Source organism: Culicoides brevitarsis, chromosome 2 (assembly GCF_036172545.1).
Source record: "Culicoides brevitarsis isolate CSIRO-B50_1 chromosome 2, AGI_CSIRO_Cbre_v1, whole genome shotgun sequence".
NCBI classification, from domain to species: Eukaryota; Metazoa; Arthropoda; class Insecta; order Diptera; family Ceratopogonidae; genus Culicoides; species Culicoides brevitarsis.
The window spans coordinates 18,868,819-18,891,202 of NC_087086.1; the positions used below are offsets into that span (position 1 = coordinate 18,868,819).

General features: G+C 27.5%; 1 protein-coding gene and 1 non-coding gene across 2 annotated transcripts; both read left to right on the forward strand.

Moving 5' to 3' along the window:
- The first annotated feature begins 9,625 nt into the window (after positions 1-9,625).
- On the forward strand, positions 9,626-11,568 carry LOC134828661 (uncharacterized). The gene is given in 6 exon segments (XM_063841643.1): positions 9,626-9,658; positions 9,851-10,417; positions 10,801-10,926; positions 10,985-11,148; positions 11,150-11,409; positions 11,468-11,568. Coding segments are annotated over 6 exon segments (1,251 nt in total).
- Positions 11,569-14,009: 2,441 nt separating this feature from the next.
- Trnaf-gaa (transfer RNA phenylalanine (anticodon GAA)) lies at positions 14,010-14,081 on the forward strand. Its single transcript has one exon. It is a non-coding gene; the product is annotated as a tRNA-Phe (tRNA).
- The last annotated feature ends 8,303 nt before the right edge of the window (positions 14,082-22,384 follow it).

Consider the following 22,384-nt stretch of genomic DNA (forward strand, 5'->3'; position numbering starts at 1 on the left):
GTGTGGGTTTCTCTGCAATAACGGATAATAAACTTTAATCTGTTTCCTCCGTTGTGACCGGTTGTTACAGTATAATAGATGCACAGCGCATAAAAAGCTGCGTGCGATACTTTTTTTTTTGGCTCGGAATCATTTTTTGAGGTGGATGTAATAATATATCGGTCGTTTGTGGGACAATATTGTTGTAATATAGGTACTTATCGTAAAATTTGGGTTAAAGGTGTGCGATTTGATATCACGTGGTTTGAGTTTTGGTTCGTTTTGATAACTTTGCAAAAATTATCTCCACAGGAAATGTTTAGACGTCAATTCATTTTTTTGCTATGATGATCTATTAAGATATGGGTTTGAAATAATTTTACCTGTCCTTATTTGGAATGTGTACCTGGTGAATGTGGACTCAGCAATTTTCTCATGAAGCTTCCAAAGGACCACTTTCGGTAAGTACCCAACTATTTTTTATACTTTGAAAAATTTTCTAGCCTTGATCTCGAAAATACTCACTGACAAAAAAAAAGCAATTTCTTGACAGAACTGACTGACTAAAAAATATTACTTTTCTCAAACGGACCGTTGGTTAACATTTCTTTCCGTAAAGCTTTTTAATTACCTCGTGCCTCGTAATCGGACATGAAGTGCGTAAACAAGGTGGACAGAAACGCTTAACGACTTGCAATGACATGACGTTTCTCTCTCTCTTCTACTTTGCTTATAATCCATATTATTAAACAGATATAATTTCACTAAAATTAAAAATAAAAGTACACAAAATATTAAATTAAAACAATCGTACAACGAGACATGATCTTAAATAAATAAAAAATAAATACACACGACTACCTTCTATGCTTCAATTAACAATTTAATACTTTGCCATGGAAAGCATTCGTAAAAAGGTCTCGTCTCAATGCTTTACATAATCAAATTTATTATATTTATTTGCAAAAACTGCTACATTAGGTACTTTTTATCGAGATAAAATGTAAGAGAGGTAATAGTTCAAACTGGTTAAATGTTTTCATTTTAATGTGAATCTAGTTTCATTCGTTTTTATTTTTCTTCTTTACGTGAATATGTATGGTACCTTTCTTTGTTATTAACTTGATGATTTTTATTACTATTATTATTTTATTTTATATAAATTTATTTCTATTGAGCACGCTGGCTATAAATGGATGATGCGAAGCTAATACTTACGCGATTGCTCTTAAATAATATTTCTGTACTTATTATTTTATTAAATGCACAAATTACTGGGTAGTTTCCGTATAATTTGCTTTTGTGAAGGTATCAACACATGTCACGTACGTGGTTGTTATGAAATGATGTTAGACAAATTTTTTTTTTCGGGAGTCAATGAATTTGATATTTTTTTGCCTACCTACCTCAATAACAAAACGAAGTAAAAAAACGTCAGTTTCCCTCTCAAACTTTTAATGAATGAACAAGCAAACGTGCAAAAATGAAATAATTTCTATTTAAATGCATGTTTTGTTTTACAGTTTTTGTCTTTTTCTCGGGTTTTTGCTGAGCACTGCGTAAACAGCACGTAATTGTTAGTTTATTCGTTTTATTAATGTGATTTAAATTATTTTGTGGCCCATACTATAATTATCTACTCATGACTATAATAGCTAAAAGGTTTGATGCCGGTCACTTTCGTGACAGAGAATTACTTTTTTTTGTTTTTGCAATTTTTTTAACAATTTCTAGAGACAAACGAAATTATTCAAGCAAGTCCTTTTATTTGCATTGCAGGCTGTAAAACTCGACGACGATTTTGTTCGATGTGAGCGCATTTATGGTAAAACTTTAAATTTAATCTGAATATTTTCAAAATTTGGACACATTTTTTATTACTTTTTAATGGATAAAATCTACTGACTCCTGCTTCCTCTTTAATTTTATTTACAGATGTCGATAAAGTTGAAGGAAGATGGTTTTAAAATTGAAGTCTTATTATTACAGATACTCCTAAAACTTTGGAATTACTTCTTGATGTCAAGGACTAAATCTTTATAAAAACATTAAAGTTGCAAGACGAGGAGCAATGAAATTCAATATGAAAAATAATATAAGCCATGAAATGACAAAGAACTTAATGAGGATAAAGAAAAATATTGAAAATATCAACGAAAAAACAAAATCTAAGGCAATTCGACAATATATATCTCAAGGAACTCAATTTAATTTTATGTTTACTGATTTAATTTAAATCAGTGCTTTCGCAGTACCTAAATTCTAAATCCAATTTTCAAAGTATAATCATGAAGCCAAATATTTTGTTTCTTAAAACTAAACATTTGCGACAAATATTAATTACGTAGATTAAAAGGCAACAATCAAGAATATTCTTTAACAAAGACGAGTACAATTGGAAACTCTGAATTAATAAATACCACGGAAGCTATATCCAACATCCACGTTGAGTGACATGTTGTTTTCGGCTTACAGATCTTGTAACTAACTTCCTATTTTCCCACAGTTTTCATAAATAAACATCTACAGAATAATTTAAAATTAATTAATTGTTATAATCTTTAACGGACGGACAAAACAAAAACCAACGTTATTAATAATTCAGAATGCCTATCAAAAAGTACATTCACTTGTTTCTTTGGTAAAATTCATTTAAAAATCTTAAAATTCCAATTTCCCTTCGTTGATTACTCAATCGAGTATTCTCAATTACTTGCAATAAATTCCGCAAATATTTGAACGGTAAAAACAAAGTTTTAACTCCAATCGCACGTGTGCAAAAATAATCATTATAAATGATCCAAAATGCCTCAAAGATACATTTGGTCAGCAAATAAATCCGATTTGAATAAAATTTCAATTGGAATGTTAAATAAAATAATCATAAATTCTCTGGTTTTTTTGTCTTTCGGTAATTGATAACTCTGACCAAAATAATTATTTTGTGCGTATTGCGTATCAAAAGTGAAATTCAATTCACTAATTAATTGTTTTTTTGAAAGAAAAATAGTTAATAATAAATAATCCACTTTTAATTAATTCATTTCAACTGTAAATAAAAGTACGGCGTTAATTCAAATGATCAAATAATTCGTTTTTATATGCGTGTAATACGCAATTGTGCCACGAGATAAAAGTCACATAATTCCAAGTCACGCACAATTAGTGAAAGGTTTTGTATTTTTTTGATGAGATAACACTCAAAAGACATCAAGACAAGATATTTGTTGTAAATAAAAAGTACAAGGATGTCAAAAATTATTAATCAAATGTAACTTTTTAACTGAAAACGTGTTAATGATCATGTATCGAAATGTTTGTTGAATTGATTCGTCAATGAACAAAAAAAAGTGAAGGATTAATCGATGAATGGATATGATGCAAGTTGAACTTTTCGTTGCCGTTCTTTTTATTATTACTTGCTATTCAAGTCCTCGTAAAAACAATTATCGTTATCATCATGATCATCAGGCAAATTTAACTTTTCTTTTCTTTCGAGTATGAATGTCGAAATCAGGTCATTTCTTGCAAGTGTTGCAACATCGACCGAATATTCTGTGTGTGTCGCATCCATCCAATAATAATGCATTTTAACAGTTATTATCGCGTCTCTGTTATTACTACATTGATAAATTTTAAGCAGAAAAAGGTTGCGTAACGCAACATTTAAATTATGTGAACGGATGGACAACTGATGGCAATTTTTTTTTGTTGTGCCTTTTATCGAAAAGTGTCATAAACTACTTAAAGTCGACACACACGAAATTAAATAATAATGCCTGTAATGAGAGGTAAGCCGACTTTCTGATGACATTATTATTTTTTGTCGTTGTTGATGTTTGAATGTGTGTCAAAAGATGGACACGATGAATTAAATAGATAAACACTTGCGATTCCTTTCGACGCAATAATGTGACAATACCGAATGCATTTAACACTAACATCTGGTTGTTACTTGCTTTCAATTGCATTTATTATTGTTATTGACGGTAGTGGCTAGTAGCAGACGGTACTAACTTTTTGATGTGTTTTTCTCTCTCTCGCTCGTTGTTTCTTGTATAACGTATTTACGGATGTATTTTATTGTAATGATGATCGCATAACGTTGCAAATGATATTTTTGATAAGTATCTGCTTGTTTTTGCAAGTTGTTGTTGTTGTTGTTGTTGTTAATTTTGCCATTTTTAGATGTGATGAAGGGGGGTTAATGGAAAAAATTGTTAATTTGATGATAGAAGTTGTTTTTAATTTTTTTTAAGAAGAGTTAATTTAAGAAATGAATTTTATCATGGGAATTTTATTTGTTTATTTATATTTTTTGATGGAAATTAATTTATTTTTAATTTTTCAGTTTTTGGCAATTTTTGAAAGTTGTTTTTTAAAAGAAATTAATTTATTTTAATCAAAAAGTCCTTCAAAAATCGTTCTCAATCAGTGAATAAAATAATTCAAACCAACTTGAATGATTGGAATGCAGCACCATGAAGGCTGGAAAGGCTTTTTAAATGTTATGAAACTCTTTGGTTCAATAAACTTTATGAGAAATTTCGATAATTATGCTATTAATGAAGTTTTGGGAAATAGAACGAAACGGCGAGAAATGTGAGCTAAAAAATGAAGAATTGGTAAAATAATTAAATTATCATAATCCAAAAAATATAAAATTAAAAAGAAAATATTATTAAAAATAGGGTTTTGTTGAGAATAATTTGCTAAAATAAAAACATTTTTTTTTTGCTAAAACTACTTAGAAATATTAGGTAAACCCAACATAAATACTTATTGTGAATTTTTCTACAATTTACTTTAATTCAATTAATTTGAATTTTTGATTATTTTTTGAATTTTAAACAATTTTTTTTTTAAATCTAACTTTAAGCAATTTAAAATTCTAATTTAGAGAATTAAAAGAAGAGCCATAAAAAAATTATAGAAAATTAATTTTTTGAAAAATTGGCTAAAAACCATTTAAAATTATGAATTCTGTATTTTTGGTTGACTTTTTTTAATTTTGAATTTTATTTAATTTTGTAGTTAAATTTAATAAATTTTAATTAAACAATTATAGAAAAATTAATTTATAAGCCTCAAATATCCAAAAACATCGATAAAATTATTTTTGTTTTTATAAAATTTTACTCAAAAACTTAATTATTCATTTCCGAAAAAAACAATTTTCAAGAATTCCTTTCACAAATTTCTGCCGATATTAAATTGACATGTTGACATGAAAAAACTGAAAGTACCTTCAAACCACCAAGGACATTCTTTCGCCGCATTTTTTCATGCCGTTAATTATGAAATTCATGCTGAAAAAATAAAAACAAACAACGTCCAAAAAGTATCACAAAATATTAAATAACAGTTTCTCAGTACTATTACCGCAGCAAAAGTGTTACTTGCCCATTGTTTAATATTACGTTTAATCTACTTACAGCACAGTGTGGAATAAAAGCTCTCGTATATTTTCGCTCAAAATGAAACGGAAAGTAAAATGCTTGATAATTATTTTAATTCATTTAACTTCTTATTGTTGTTGTGTTTCTTTCGTCTTCTTCTTCTTCTGCTTCTTTGCACGACTATCTACACATTTTTGGCGCGATGTAATAATAATAGTATAATTGTTACGGCACATACACCACACGAGAAGAAAAACCATCTCTCTCGGAATTGCACTTTTCGTTCGTTTCGTTGCATGTACGTGGCTCGTACACTTGTCGACATGCTTCATGCAAGACGCAGCATAATTTTTGAGTGTTTTACCTTTCGACTTTTGGCACGACAACGGCGGTGGTGTACGGTTCCATTGTAAACAGTGGGGGATAAAATGCGGTACGGAGGCATTTGCATGCGAGTACGACCTGTTGCTGCTGCAGCAAAGCTCATTTTACATACGCGCCGTCGCGTACAAAGAGAGAGACGAAAAAAGCCCAACTCGAGTTCATTCATTTGGCATTGTTGTTGTTGTTGTTGATTTTTTCGGATATTTTGTATTTTGTGTTTATTTTGTACGCGACGACGAGGCACATAGGGCGCACATTGGATGGTATAAAATAGTTTATCTTCCTAGAAAAGTGAACAGTATAGTGCAAAGGACCAGCGCGGTCACAACGTGTCAAAAAAATATTATTTTACGACACAAGAGATAAAGTTTCAAAAAATGAGACGGTCACTCAAGTATTTGGTTAGTTTAAAAAAATTATTTTATTAAAAAAAATTTAAAAAAATCTAAAAGGACTTTAAAAGTGTTCAAAACCCACAAAAAATGAGAGAAAAATATTTAAAGAAAAATATAAAACGTGACTTTATTATCTAATATAATAAACGAAAGTGAAATGAAACGGAAATAAGAACATCTCGTGAGATATTTAGCGTTCATCTTCGTAATGATGATTGTCTTCGTGTTCTCTGGCTAAATAACGCACGTAACGTAATAAATAAGAAAAAAAATAGAGAAACCACGTCGTATCGTAAATTTGAATGAAAAATAATGGAAGAAACAGAGGAAGAATAAATTTTAATGTTTGTTTAATAATGTGCAAAAAAATGAGGTTTGGAATGCTAAGAAACAGCAAAAAGAGGGAAAAAATAATAAATTTTAAAGCAAAACGGAAAAAAGTGTAAATCTATTGAAAAGAAGATCGTTGCATGCAAAATATTTATTGTATGTTAATTTTGATGTAATTGCATGTAACTGACGATGCATGCCAAAAAATGATCGGAAATTTTTTTTTATCGAATGTTCTTTAAAGTTCGATTTTTTTGGGTAAAAATCCATGAAAGAAGTAAAATTTTTATGGGATTAATTTTTACAAAATTAAATTTTGATAAAATTTTTTATATAAATTTCTCTTAAATTTCTAAAAAAAATAACAAAATTTGTAAAGTTTTTCAAAAAATATTTATTTAAATTTTTACTAAATTTTTAAAAAATGATTTTTATGATATTTTATTAAAAATAAAGAAAAAAATCCCAAGTTAATCTTGTATTTTTTTTTTAAATTAAAATCGTTAAGTTTCCAATAAATTTATATCTTTGCTGAAAACCAATAATAAAATGCGAAATTGAAAAAAAAATCATTTTGAAACATAAAAAAACAATAAATTTCATTTTATCACATTTAAAAAATTAATTTTGGTTTTAAATATCAAAAAAAAAAAAAATTTTTATTAAATTTGATTGTAAATTAATTTTTGATCAAATTTTATTTATTTTCGATTAGTTTTTAACCAAAATTACCCAAAGAGAACAAAAATTAAAATTCAAGCCGGTTTAAATTATTTTATAAATTAAATTATAAATATTCAAATTAAATCTTAAGAAAGTTAACAATAATAAGTATTTGTCTTGAAAAAATCTCATCTTTTGCCATTCAAGATCTTTCCATGCAAAAAACCATAAAAAAATAAAAGAAAGATTCACGCTTTTTCACAATTAATTTTAATGATGAGATTGTTTGTGTGACACTCCACTGATCTGCACACACAAAATTTACTCCACTTTTTTTTTTTAATCGCATTAAAATAAAAAAAAAAACGGAAAAACCAGTCCAAAAAACCATGAAATTATAATGGGACGCAAACTATTGCAAAGTAACCGATACTTAAATAACGAAACTAACCAACGATCTTTTTTAATTAAACGAAGCAAAATCACTCGAAAGTACTTTCATCTTGGGCTATGTTTAATGTTGCGACGCATTCCTTCCTTTCCATTATTATGAAATTGCCTCAAAAATTTAAAAAGGGCGAATTTTTGTCGAAGTGACGCAGTCGACATTGAACTTCACGAATTTTTTATTTTTATTTATTTACGCATGAATTTTTCAAAGTTAATTAACCCTTATGCAATGTCTGCGAACGGCGCGCGTCTATACCGCGTATGTCAATAATATGCTAATTTGAATATCTCATTCACATATTTTTTTCTTCTCTCTTACGAGCTTTGAATGAAATATAAAAAAAAATAATAAATACGCGTAAAATGCTTGAATGAAAAGAAAAAAATGTGAAATAGTATAGGAAACCAGTAGTACCGAGTGTTTAGCATTTTTTTGAATTATTTACGACTTGCAGGTAATTTAAAGGAGAGATGAAGATAAAAGCGGTCGGTGAGAAAGATCGAGATGCAGCAATTAATTATTGAGATTTAAAATGATATAAAAAAATTTTGATGATTTTTTGTTGATAAAAAAAAAATTATTTTGCCCTTGGATGACGATTTTTGAGGTTTTGAATGCATTTATTTGAAAAAAATTGGGATAAATTGAGAAATTTAAATTTTGAGTCTTAAAACTCGTAACTTTTATACCTAAATATGTTACTTACTAATTTTGAACTATTTTTAATATTTGTACTGAATTTTTTAAATTGAGTTATATTTTTTTATTTTACTGTGAAAAAATTAAATTCGATAAAAAAATAAAAGAAGTTGAGTAATTAAATTATTTATGAACTAAAAATTAAATTTAGAAATATAAAAAGCATAGTAAGTCGATTTTGTAGAATTTTGCAGGATGCTCAAAAAAATTTTAAATTTCAAATTTCTGTTTTAAAATTTTTCAAAAGAAAAATTGCTGTTCATGAAAAATTATCAAAAAAATAATATTGAAAAAAATTAAATTTGTTAGAGATAAAATATTAAAAAATTTTATTTAATTAAAAATTTTTATTAAAAATATAATTTAAAAAAAATTAATTTAATTAAAATTAAAAAAAAAACTAATTTTACTAAAATTAAAAAAAATAAATTTAAAAGAAAAATTAAATTTTCATTTTTCAGCTTAATGAAACTTTATCCCAACTATGAAAATAATTCCGGATATCATTTAATCTGCATCCAAAAGAAATTTTTATCAGTTAATTAAATCAATTTGCCTTGATTTTCCCACGCATGACGTTGCCTTTTCACGTTCAGTTAAACAATTTTATCTCGTTATGCCTCATTTGCGCAGACAATTTAGTCGATATTTAGTACTAATGAATTTAATGCATAGTTAGCGTTTTCAATCAAGTTCAATTGAAAAATAATGTTAATGATTTGCAATTTTCTTGCTTGCAAGCGAAATCAGGTTCGTCACTTGTTTATTCAAGTCTTTTGTTGAATTTATGATTTTTAAAAAATTCTAATAAAATTTCAAACAAAGAACTTTAAATTAATATTCTAGAAAAATCTGCATAAAATCGTAATTAACAAACGACAAAAATTACGGAAATATTCTTTGAAGTATTTAATTAGCAATTAAAAATAAATCATATTTGTCGTGGTACATTACACCGCATTTTTTACAAAGTTGAATAAATTATTTTCGAAAAAAACAAGAAAAAATTTAAAAACAATGCGATGATGTCTTCTTTAATCGGCGATCACACACCCATCGTTTATTATCCAATTATTCACTTTTTCGAGGATTTCGTCAAAAAAGCTGACAATAAAACCGATGATTGCCCCTCGAAAAAAAGAGGCGGAAACCAATTATCTCTTGCAATTCAATTTTTTACAACGGCGATTCATTTTTATGCAAATTCGTGTTAATAAGAGGCGATAACGGAATAAATGGGCGACTATTGTGTGTGAAATGGACTAAAGTTGCAAATTTTTGTTGAACAAGCATATAATTTATCGCACTTTTCCGCGGTTTAAATGATGTTGAATGTGGCTGAGAGTGACCTTGTGCAGGTTTGGTTCAGTTTTCGGGCAATTAAGAAGCATTTTTGTGTCATCAATGAGCGGTTTTGCAATTTTCGGGTGGAAATTATGTGATTTTATGTTATAATTGACACCTTTTTGAATGAATGTCAATGTTTATCTCTCATTTTTTGTCTTTTATTGTTCACGAAGGACATTTTTTAATTAAATTTTTATTTTTAGGTGACCCTTTCACTCGTCCTCTTCAGTTGTTCAGCGATTGCTGATCAACAAGTAGCAGCGACGCAGCAGCAAAAGCAACAAACGACACAATTACAAGCAGTTCTTAGGCCGAAACGTGAGCCGCCAAGTGAGTGGCAAGGCGGCGGCGGTCATTACGGACCTTCCAGCGGCGGAGGCGGTTTTGGCGGATCCGGATTCGGAGGTGATGCTGGCGGTGGCTTCGGAGGAGGCCATGGCGGCGGTGGCGGCATTTCCGACAGTTACGGACCCCCAAGCAGTCACGGAGGTGATTCTGGCTTCGGCGGTGGCTCAGATTTCGGAGGATCCGATGGTGGCTTTGGGGGATACCCAGAAAGCATTAGTCACGACGACCATCATCATGAGCCAAAGAAGAAGCTCATCTGGAAAGAGGATTGGGTGAAGGAATGGAAAGTACAGAAGAAACAAATCTGGAAGACTGAATGGAAAACCGAAAAGGTTCCCATTTGGAAGAGCATCCAAGTCCCAGTGTGGGTTGAGAAAAAAGTTCCCGAGTGGAAAGAAAATAAAGTGCCTTATTGGAAAGAGGTGAGAAAATTTTTAAAAAAACCCTTTAAAAAATTAAGAAAATTTTTTTATTTAAATTTATTTTATTAATTTATTTTATATTTAATTAAATTTTTTTTTTATTTGAAAAAAATTTAATTTTAAATAATTTTTTTCTAAAAATCTTTGATTTAATTTTTTTAAATTTAATTTAAATTTTAATTATTTTTTTTTAATTTGAATGAAAATTATTTTTTTCTTAATTTCAAATTAAAATAAATTTGTTTAAAAATATTTTTAAATAATTAAATTTTAATTTAATTAAAAGAAATATTTTCAATTAATTATTTTTTTATTTTAATTAAATTTTTTAACGTTAATTTTTTTTAATTTAAAAAAATTATTGAATTTTAATATATTTTTAGATCACCCTTCCCGCATGGAAAGAAGAAAAAGTTGCTCAATGGAAGAAAATCAACAAGCCAATCTGGAAAGAAGTCAAAGTCCCCGACTGGGTCGAAGAAAAAGTCGCTGATTACAAACAAATCTGGGTAAATATTTCCAAATTTCAACTAAAAAAATTAAATTTAACAAATTTTATATTTACAGAAACCAGAATGGGTCAAAATGGGAGTTCCTGGACCAAAACACTTGGGAAAAGATCACGAAGGTTACGACTTAATTGCTCACGATTTATGGCGCAAAAAGATGATCTGGAAGCCTTATTGGCAAAAAGTGTGGAAAACACAAAAGAAACAAAGTAAATTTTTAAAATTTTTATGAAAAACGTAAAATTTATTAATTTCCATTAAAAATAGTCTGGCGCACTGAGAAAAAATTGGAATGGAAGGAAGAATGGGTTCAATACTGGACCACACAAAAGAAACAAATCTGGGTAAAGAAAAAGGAACAAGCATGGAAGGTCGAAAAAGTACAAATCTGGAAGGTTGTCAAGGAAAAGAAGTGGGCCACCGAGAAGAAAATGTTCTGGGAAAGTCATCAAAAGGCTATCAAAGTCCCTGCATGGGTCGAAGGTTCGTTTTTTCCTCATTAATTTCTCCAAAAAATTCTAAAAAATGATTTTTCTTGTAGAAAAAGTTCCCGTGTGGAAGAAAATCTGGAAACCCATCTGGGTAGAAGACCACGATCATCACGATGATCATCACGGAGGAGGTGGCCATGGAGGATATTAAGCAAAAAATCCTCTCTTGCATGCATTTTGTAAATAGTTAGATAGATTTTGTAGATCGTAACCGTAAAAAAACTTAATTAATTTCGTAAAATTAATGAGAAACGAAATAGCGAGTAAAAAGAAAAACTTCCAAATTGCCACGAATCCGTCATTCAACTAAATTTCCCTTTCAACGCAGGGAAATCTTGAATGAGGATAACTAACGTTCATTTTTTGTAAATATTTCTCTTAGATATTTCAGCACTTTAACCCCAAAATAAGGACGAAAATTTAAAAAAACCGCTACATTAGTGTAAATATTTTTAAAAAATCGTCTTTTGTTACCAGAAAAAATTTGTCCAAAAAAAAAGTTACCATCTCGAATAATAGAAAAAAAACAGTAGAAGTAGATTAACCTTTTTTTTCGTAAAAATCTGAAATATCTAACACAAAAAATATTTTCTAAACAGTATTAAGAACGCTAATTTTCTTCTTTTTCTTCAAAAAAAAAAATCTAAATTATGAGGGTTGATTTCTCTTTATTTTCAAAAATTTTCAAAATTATTTAAAAAAAATTGTTTATACTTTTAGAGAGTTGCTCTCAATTAGTCAAGAGTATAGACTCGCGTGAATTTTTTCGGAAACATTTGAAAAAATGTCAAAAACAAAAATCTTGTAAATAAAATATTTTTTCAATATTAAATTTTGAGTGTTTTAATTTTTTTTCTCCAAAATGTATGCAATCCGTTCAACATTTTTTTCATTTATTCAACAAAAACTTGCTAATTTTTTCATGAATTTCGTAAAAAAAAATTAAATCGATTAATTTCAACATTTTTTTGTCTCACAACTTCCCTTGTCGTGTTTAATCAATAAAAACAATAAAATGTCAAACGAACAAAAAAAATTAATTAATTCACAACACTTGCATTTACACTTTTTTTTTGCTCCGTTCGAAAGACATAACAACATCACGTCTCCCGCAAACGTTCATCTCAATCACGTTTTTATCGGTTTTTTTCTACTGATACACTGCGAGAGACACAAAACTGCGCGCTAGACGAGAAGTGATAAAGACGACGATCGATGATGTTTGAAATGCAATTGGAAACTCGTTTAAATGGTACAACGAATTTTCAGGAAGTAAATTATTAGTACAGATATTCAATGTGGTTTTTTTTTCAATTACAAGTTTAAGAGTCAGGGTAAAAATAAAGCAGAAAAAAACAAGCAAGAAAACGTGAAGAGATGTGAGAAGAGACGACACGATGACAAATATGTGCGAAATAAAAAATGCAGCATTTCCGATTGGTATCAATTCCCTACATTTTACTCGTTGTATAAACTCGAGTAAGTGGAAAAGAGATATGATGAGTGATAGATGATGCGAAATTATTTGATTTGAGGAGACGTTTGTGAATGAAAAGTTTAGTTTTGGAATTGTTGGACATATAAAGTAATAACTTGTTGAGGAAATTTGATCGAATAAAATAGAAGCTGATAGAAAAATATTGAAAGTTTAATATTTGAACGTTTTTCTTTTGTTTATGTTTATTTAACTATGAAAAAAAATACAAGGCGTCTCCATTATTTGAAGGATATTTTAGATTTAAATGTAAACCCTGATGGTGGCATTGTGTGAACTGTAAAATCGATGCATCAAAATTTTAAAAATAAATTTTAAAAATTTTGATCTTTTATCTCATTTTGAAAAAAATTTTAAATTTCAAAATTTCAAACCAAAAAATGTTTGATAAAAATATTTTTTAAAAAATTTTTTTTACAAAATTTTTAAAAAAATTATTGATTGAAAAAAATCTAAAAATTATCGTCAGAAATCAATATTTCAGAGAATCATCATATATTATTTGGAATTTTTAACAAATATTTAAATTGAAGTAAAAAAAAAGTTTCAAATGATTTTATAAAAAAAATTTGCAAAAAAAATTTAATGAGCATGTAAAAAAAGAACACATTTTACATAATAAAATTCTTTAAATAAATTGATTCCATTTAAAAAAGGCATTGAATCATCTTTTTTTTAAATTCAAAAACTTTTAAAAAGAGTTTGGTTAAAAAATTAAACGAAAAATGATCATAAAAATAAATTTTAAGCATAAATAAACAATCGACTTACTTCAAATGTGTAGCAATTACTGCAAGAAACACGATTTTGTTTGTTTATCCAGTTAATAATAATTTACTTTCATACCCAAAAATGGTCATAACTAACATTAAACAAATAACTTGTCTTGTACTTTTGGCGAAACAGAAATTAAAGAAAAACAAACCTTTATAAATGTGAAATATTTCCTTTTTGAATTTTTTTGACATTTTTTTTTTCTATAAGAATTCGTCACGTCATTAACAAATTTAAATTATCACCGACCTTTGACATAAAAAAAAATGATTAAAAGATGCGACTCTTGAACGAAATGCAATTCATTCATTAAAAAATCACCAGCCGAAGTAGCTCAGGGGGAGAGCAGTGCACTGAAGATGCAAAGGTCACCGGTTCGAGACCGGTCTTTGGCAAATTAATTTTTTCCTCCTTCTTTTGTTGAAATATTTCAAAGGAAAAATATGAACTAAATATTTCCACTGAACCAATTTAACACAGAGAGAAAAAAAAACAAAAAAGATCCCACGAAACAACATTTCTACTTTCGATTTCATTAGAAACGATATCATTTCCCTATCATAAAAAAATATTTGCTCGCCAAATAAATTACTTCTGCAGCCGTCGTCGTGTTACACTAAATGATTTTAACATATTTGTAACAAATCCCCACATTTATCATGTTTCCACAGTTACACACTGCTCGCTACATGTTTTTTAATTACTCGCAACGACTCAATTAAATTTGGTGTGCGTGCGTGTCTCGTTGCAAAAATGTAACTTTTGCCGATCGAATTACCCCGCGGCGGTAACCGAGTAGCATCACACACAAACACTACCCACACTTAATTAAATTTTGCTTCTTTTTTGCTTTTTCTTGGTGCATCGCAAAATAAATTTGAATTTTTATGATATCGTCAGTTTTGTGTAAATATCACCACCGCTGAGGAGCAACGACGAAAAACAGCAACATTCGAGTGTGTGGACTGCGGACACGAAATACTTATTCTTCCGGCATGTGCAAAATGTGTGTGAATGTCTGTGCGACAATCGGTGCATATTCGCTCTTTTTGTATGCCTATTGATAGCTAATCTGGATTTAGGTGCCATTTTTAGTCGAAACGAGAGTAAAAGTTTGCTTTTCTCGTGTATTTCTGTGCGCGACGACAAACGCAGAGACATTTGAATGAATTGAATTAATGTTAAAAAGGGGCAAAAAAACATTCACTTGCCGTTTTGTTTCAATTTTTCTCAAAAATAAATTAAAAAGTCTGAGACAAAATGCTCTAGAAAAAATTTAAAATGTCAAAAAAGAACTTCAAAAAGGAAATAATTCACATTTATGAGATTCGGAAGGTGCAGTCATGTTTTTCTTGTATCATTTCTGTTTCGCCAAAAGTACAAGACAAGTTATTTGTTTAATGTTAGTTATGACCATTTTTGGGTATGAAAGTAAATTATTATTAACTGGATAAACAAACAAAATCGTGTTTCTTGCAGTAATTGCTACACATTTGAAGTAAGTCGATTGTTTATTTATGATCAAAATATTTATTTACGTTCATGAACTTTTTTTTGCAATTCCTAAACTCATGTTCTGGAAGAGAATTCTAGAAAAAAATAATATGCGTTTGATCCTTTTTTGATTTTATCCTTTAAAAAAGAAGTAAATGTCTATCCTGACTTAAAAACATGCAAAATTGTTTGAAATCGAATATTTTTCTTATGTTTTGTAATTTTTGAAAGGTTCTCACTAATTTTCAAATAAAAAGTAGACAAATTTGAAACATTTTAAAAATTTTTAAAAACTTGTTGAAAATTTATAAATTTTGTTTTTGTTACGATAACTAAATGGTGAAATAAAATATCTAAAATATTTTTTAAAAATATACTCTATTGAATTAAAACTCTTAAAAAAATTATTTTATTTCTTTTTATTTCATTTCGAATTTTTAGTTTGAATTCAATTTGATTTCGATAAATTTTTGTTCTAAAATTAGAAGTTTGAGTGAATTTACTTCTCTAAAAATATAAAAAAAATACAGAAAAAAAAGGTCAAAAATGGTTAAAATTCAATGACAATTTCGTCAGAAACCATTTTGTTAGAAATTTTACTAAAATTAAAAAAATTAATAGATTAAAAATAGATAAATAGATAAAAAATAAAAAAATTGCCTTAATGTTAAATTCTTTAAAAATCTTTGATTTACGAAAAATTAATAAAAAAAAAATAATAAAAGTTTTCCACTCACTTTTCATTTTTTTTTTCAAAAAATTTCACTTTCATCCAAAAAACTATAAAAACTAATAACAAATAATCGCTGATCCACAACCGCATCACGCCAAATGTAGGTTACGGATGGCACATTCACCCGAAACTGAACTTCCTCAATACAAAACAACAACAACAACTCCAAAATAATTACCATTCCGCATCGTCGATGATGTAACTTCTAATAAATAACCCAATTACATGTATTTTAAAAACTATTATTACATTTTAAAAAGTAATGCGAACTTCTTGATAACGCACGCGTACAAAATACGAAAATTACTTAATAATACCGAGCTCGCGCGATCATCGTTCATCGATAAAGTGTTATTCAAAAATTTCACTCGCTTCATTGAAATTGTGTTACAACATTTATGCACGCGTGCACACACAAACACGTAATTTTCGGTGCTATTATCGCGATACTATTAGGGACTTGTAATGTGCGCAAACAACCATCAAAAATGCAAAAAAATTATCTTTTTTTAATGCAGTTCGCGAGAGAGAAAGATTCCAATTATTATTTATGAGCGGCGTATATGGAGAAAATGATTAAAATTTACTTCCACATACTTCAGGGCATTGTTATTAACATTAGGGGCGTTTTTCGAATTATCTTTGCTTGTAACATTTTTTTCGAACTGGAGCTCTTGTAAAGCAAATTAGCGACTTTTAATGATTTTTTTTAATGACTTAACTAAAAAAATCATTTTTTGTCCTTTTATTAATGAAAAAAAAATTAGAATTAATTTTTTGGAAAATTTTTACCCCATAAAAGCCATAAAGTGACTCCTAAAAGTGGTGGTGGGGCATTTTTAGGTATCTTTCTCCCATACATAGGCGGCAGCGACGCACGTAAAATTGTAACACAAACACAGCTATTTATTATCAAATCGTGTATGCGTACAAGGCGCGTCGTCGTCGTCGTCGTTGATGCCGGTAGACGATCGTAGACGCGATCGAAAAATGTGTTGCTCTTATTTTGATATTTGTTTGTTTTTGGGTTGGAGTCGTTTCGTACGTCGATTGCAAAAAATAAAAAAAGTATTTCTCCACACAAACACACACACGAGCGAAATATTTCCTCTCTTCGATAGACGCTCGTAGCTGCAAAGGAGAATACCATATTTTTAACAATAACTGATATATAAAAGCAAAACGGATGTGCAATTGAGTTGTCAGTCTTGTTAAGTTCCTTCGCATGCGCACGCTCCTTTAATAACCTGCGAAAAAAATTCAAAAGATAAGCGCAAAAATTTAAATAAATTTTTTTTTTATGTGAAAAAGTGTGACAAAAAAATTACAAGTGCTCTGGTTTTAGTTTTTACAGTACGAGTCAATATTCTTGGGCAGGAATCATGAAACCCCGGTGGAATATTGTGGTTAGTGGAAAATTTCATCTCTTAAAAAAATTATTTTTTAAATAATTATTAACAAATTATTTGAAAGAAATTGTGAAAAAAATAAAATTTTAATGAAAAAGTGCGGAAAAAATGCGAAAAATATAAAAAAAAAATTAAAAAAGACACTGTTAAAAAAATATTTAAAAAAAATTATTTCCTCATAAAAAAATAAATAAATAAAAAAAATAAGCAAAAAAAAATTTTTTTTTGCATCAAATCTACCTGTGCACCGAATAAAAAACCGATAATTCGATAACCACAGAAACATTTAAAATAATTTAAATTTCCTTGACTTTGATTTTGAACTTTAAAGCTGTTCAAAAATTATTATCTAATAGCCAATTGCAAAAAAGGCGGCAAACAGTGGCATTACGCAATCTTTCTCGAAGATTTATTTACCTTCCTTCAAAAGAAAGTAAAAGTCATTGAAGCTGATTTTTATTAATTTTTGACTCGATCGGTGGTCCTGCAGTGAGAATTAAAGCAATTAAAAAAGAAACTTTTGTAAAAAAAAAATTGTCTTGCCTCAAAACCTTTTTGACTGACTCAATAAATGACAAGCAGTCTTTCTTTCTCTCACACCTGAATTGACACCTTTCTTACAAAATATTACCATTAAGCGGTAGTCGTAACACAATAATAGCCCGATTGTTTGACTTTATAATAAGCTGAAAATGACATAAATAAATACAAAATGAAATGAAAGAAAAGAAATGAAATACAATGAAATCGTTGAAATGGTGCAGAGCGTTGATAAACGAAATGGAAGTTAATTAAGTTTGATGTTTTGCACTTAGGCTTTATGAGACAAGTGGATTTTTTTGTTTGTTTTTTTTTTTGTCACAAAATTGTCTTAAAAATATTTTTTTTAAATTCTTTTAAAATTTTAATTATTTTTTTAAAATTTATCTTAAAATTTAAAGTAAAAGTAAAAACAAAGTTTTCTAAAGTTTTTTTTAAGTTCAATATTTAAAATTTTTTATTTGCATTTTATTTTGTTAGTTTTTGAGCAAAAATTTATTTGTTTTTTTTTTTTTATTAAAATCATAAATTAATTCCTTTAACTATTTTTCTAAAAAATTAGATAATAATTAATAAAATGAATGAAAATTTTTAGATGTATAAGGTCAAAAATCTAAAAACCGTCGTTAAACCCTAAAAAATTTAAAATAAATTAATTTAATCTTTGAAATTCGAATTTAAAATTATTCAAAATAAATTTAAAAAAAACTAATTTGCGAAGAAAATTATTGATTTTTTTTAAAATAAATTTTAAACAATTTTTATTTTAATTAAAACAGAAAAAATATTAAAAATAGCGCAAATTCGTTAAAACTTACTTATAAATTTAGTTACCGTAATTGCTAAAAAAATTGTCACTTTTATTTAAAACTATGTAACTTGTAAAGGAGAAAATTAGGGATTTTGAAAATTAAAAAAAAATCTGTGGGTAAAATTAATTTTTTTTTATCTTATTTATCAAAATTCATTTATTTATTTTTTTTAAAAATGATTTTTTGGTTGTATGATTTTTCTTAAAAATTCAGTAAAAATAAATAAAAATAATTTGCCAGAAATTTCCCTAAAAATCAAAAAATCACAAAAGTCCTTGATTTTGCCTCACGTGACCACTAATAAATTTCTCCTTAATCACCTCCTCAATTTCCTCAATATTTTTTCCCATACAATACTCGATCAACCCATTCAAAAAAGTTGCAAATTGAACAATTGATTCACTGGGTGCTTACAAATGATTACTTAAAGTTTGTCTATTTATGCATAAAAAGACATTTAAAAGACATAAAACGTACTTCTGACTCTCTTAACGACCACTACAGGCAATAATGATGTAAAAGAAAAAATAAAATAAAATCCATAATAATGCACTTACTTTACTTCCATTACACTACATTTGCCTCGGAATAATAAATAATTGATTGATATTCATGTGATGAATTAGTTGCATATTACATTTTATTCCATCATCATGTTTATTATATTGAAATTTGTTAGTAAAATTTATTCATTCAATGTCTGTCTCTCGTTTTTACTCAACTTGGTACCGTAATAAATTGTAAAAAAATTGCACATGAAAGTGAATTGCATTTTGTTAAATGTGCGTGCTTGCTTTCATGTCTTGTCTAGGCGAGCATTCAAGTCTTTTGTCAAACCAAAAAACAAAAATCGCTATTGACAAGTTATTGCGATCGGTCTTGAACGAATGGCGATCAGGATGTAAGATAAATCTTTTATTTTTTTGCGTCATAAAAAATCCAATTTCAGTTTATTTTTATTTTTGGGAATTTTTGCATTGCAACACATGGGCCGGTAGGTATAGGTTCATCAGTACGTGACCTACCTCACACGCAAAAAGCTTGTAGGTTTGACGTTTTGTGTAACCATTTAGGCCGCTTCGATTTTTTTTTTTTTTTTTTTGAATTAAGGGGCAGGATAAAAAAAATATTTTATTTTATTTATTTAAGATTTTAAAGTTGCTTTTTAATACTAAAGTAAAATTTAAATTAAAAAAAAAACATCTAAAAAAAATTGACTTTTATTGTCAAATACTAAAAATTTCATTAAAAATGATCGAATTTAAACTTTTTGTAAAAAAAATTAAATTTAAAAAATTTTAAATTAATTTTTAAATAATTTTAAATTATTTAAAATAAAAAAAAAAACAATAAATACCTAAATGTTTTAATTAAATAAAGTTTATTGTAATAAAAGTGATTTTTAAAAATTATTTGGAAAATAAATTTCAAAACTAGGTATTTAAAAAAAAATAAATAAATTGCTGAATAATTAAAATAAAATTAAAATAAAATAATTATTAATTATTTAAGAAAATAATTTTAAAAAATTAAGATTTTTTTAATCAGAAACAAAAATTTTTTAAAATAATTTTAATTTTTTTCTTTTAATAATTTAAAAAAAATTCTTGAATTTATAAAATTTTATCCGGTCTTTTTTATTTTTTGTTGTTCACCAAATTTTTAATTTTTTCAATAGGAAGAGGGACAAAAAAATTAAAATAAATTCCAAGCAGCCTCATCGACGCATTGAAATATTTACCGCGGATGTACGGTGAAAAGTATGTGAGAGGAAGCGAATGTTTTTATTTTTTTGCGTGTTCACGTTATTTAAAGCGCCATGCAAAATTGTATTGCAAGTGGGTTGTTATGTAATGCGAACACAACTCTATACTTTATGACTTTAATTCACATGTTGTCGGTACGTCGAATATGGAAATTGATTTCGTGAGTTGTTTATTATTATTTGTTTGTTACAAGCTGAACTTTTTGTCTTACTTGCATTGTTTTTTTTTCTTTTCTTGTTTTTTTGATGTTCTGTCTTTACTCGTAAATTACTTTCGATTTCTTTTTTTTTCTTGAAGAAGCTGCAGAAAAAAATTTCATCCGCATTTTTTTTTTCTGGAACAATTGATAACCAACAATTATTTATTACCTAGCGGGATTACATAAGTCTCACGTGTAATCATCAATCCATCAACATAATTTTGTGTGCAAGGCTATTTAATTAACATAGTGGAGTAACCAGTCTTCTTTCACTCTATCGCATCTTTCTTCGTTCCACAGCTGTCGAAATCAATGCGAAATGGTATTTAACAAATGAATTATGTGCAATGCGAGATGACAAATGAGCGGAATGTAATTAAAATGATTAACAACACAATGATGAGTTTTATTAATTTCGAATTGGAATTTGATGATGGCATTTGTGGGGAAATAGACAAACATGAGGAAATGGAACAACAATTGACGAGTTTTTGTTAATTGATGTTGCATACTTGGTTTTGTCTAATCTGCGTTTGTTGAGTAATGGTTAAATAGGAGAAATTGCCTCGAAGGTGATCAATTTTTTAAATTGTTTTAGATAGTGGATTATGCAATTTTTAATTGAAAAAAGTTGAGCTTTTCATAAATTAATTTTTTTGATGAACTCAGTAAGACATTTTCTGAAGAAGAATAAAATCATTAATATCGTCTATAGGATTTTGGGAAAAACAAGAAATTTTTTAAAATAATAATTGGTCATGTTTGTACAATTATTTTTTTTTTCAACAGTTTTAAATTTTTGATGATTTTAATAAATTCATTGTTAAAAAATTATTTTTTTTTTATAAAAAATTATTTTTTTTTTATAAAAAAATTTCTTGTCATCAAGAAAATGACTCAATACTTAATTTGACATTTCCTGAAATATCCAAAAATCTTCGACATTTAATAAGAAAATGTAAAAGACTTTAATAATTCCGTTTCTTCATCAAAAATTCTGGTAATTTGAGTCTGGAAACTAATTTTTCTACGTTGCTTTTTAATGAATTAACTTTAAGTTTTTATAGGACATTTTTAATAATTTTTAATAAATATTTTTTTTTAAATATTATTCATTACTCAATATTTAATAAAATATTTTTTTTATTTCCTCTTAAAAAAATTTAGAACATGGAAAATTTCCTCAGGAAAAATTATTTTTTTTTAATTTTAAAATTATTTTTTTTACTTATGATAATTTTTTTCATGTTTGTGTTAAATTTTAATTTTAAGCGATTTTATTATAAAAAGAATTTTTAACTTAAAAAGTAAATTTGACCTAAAATATTTAAATTTTTAAGAACATGATATAAAACTTACGATCTGCTGAAGTTTTTCGAATTCTAACGTTCTTCTTAAGCCTAAAAAAGAAATTTCTTAGAATCTTAAAAATTTATATAAATATATTTTTAAACCTGATTAATGTCCAAATTTTCAAAAAAAATATCAAATTCTATCAAAAATCAATCAAACGAAAAAAGTAAAAGTAATAATTAAAAATCCACATTCCTCATCAATATTTGACTAATTGAAACTCCATCCATCTGCGTTAATTACTAAAAAAACAAGATTACAAAAAAATAAAAAAATACGGTAAAATATGTCTCCGCACACATTACTTCCTCATACATTTCCACCGAACATACGCGAACACAAGAAAAAAAATGATAATGTATATCTTTAAAACCACTCTAGTTTCAATTTAC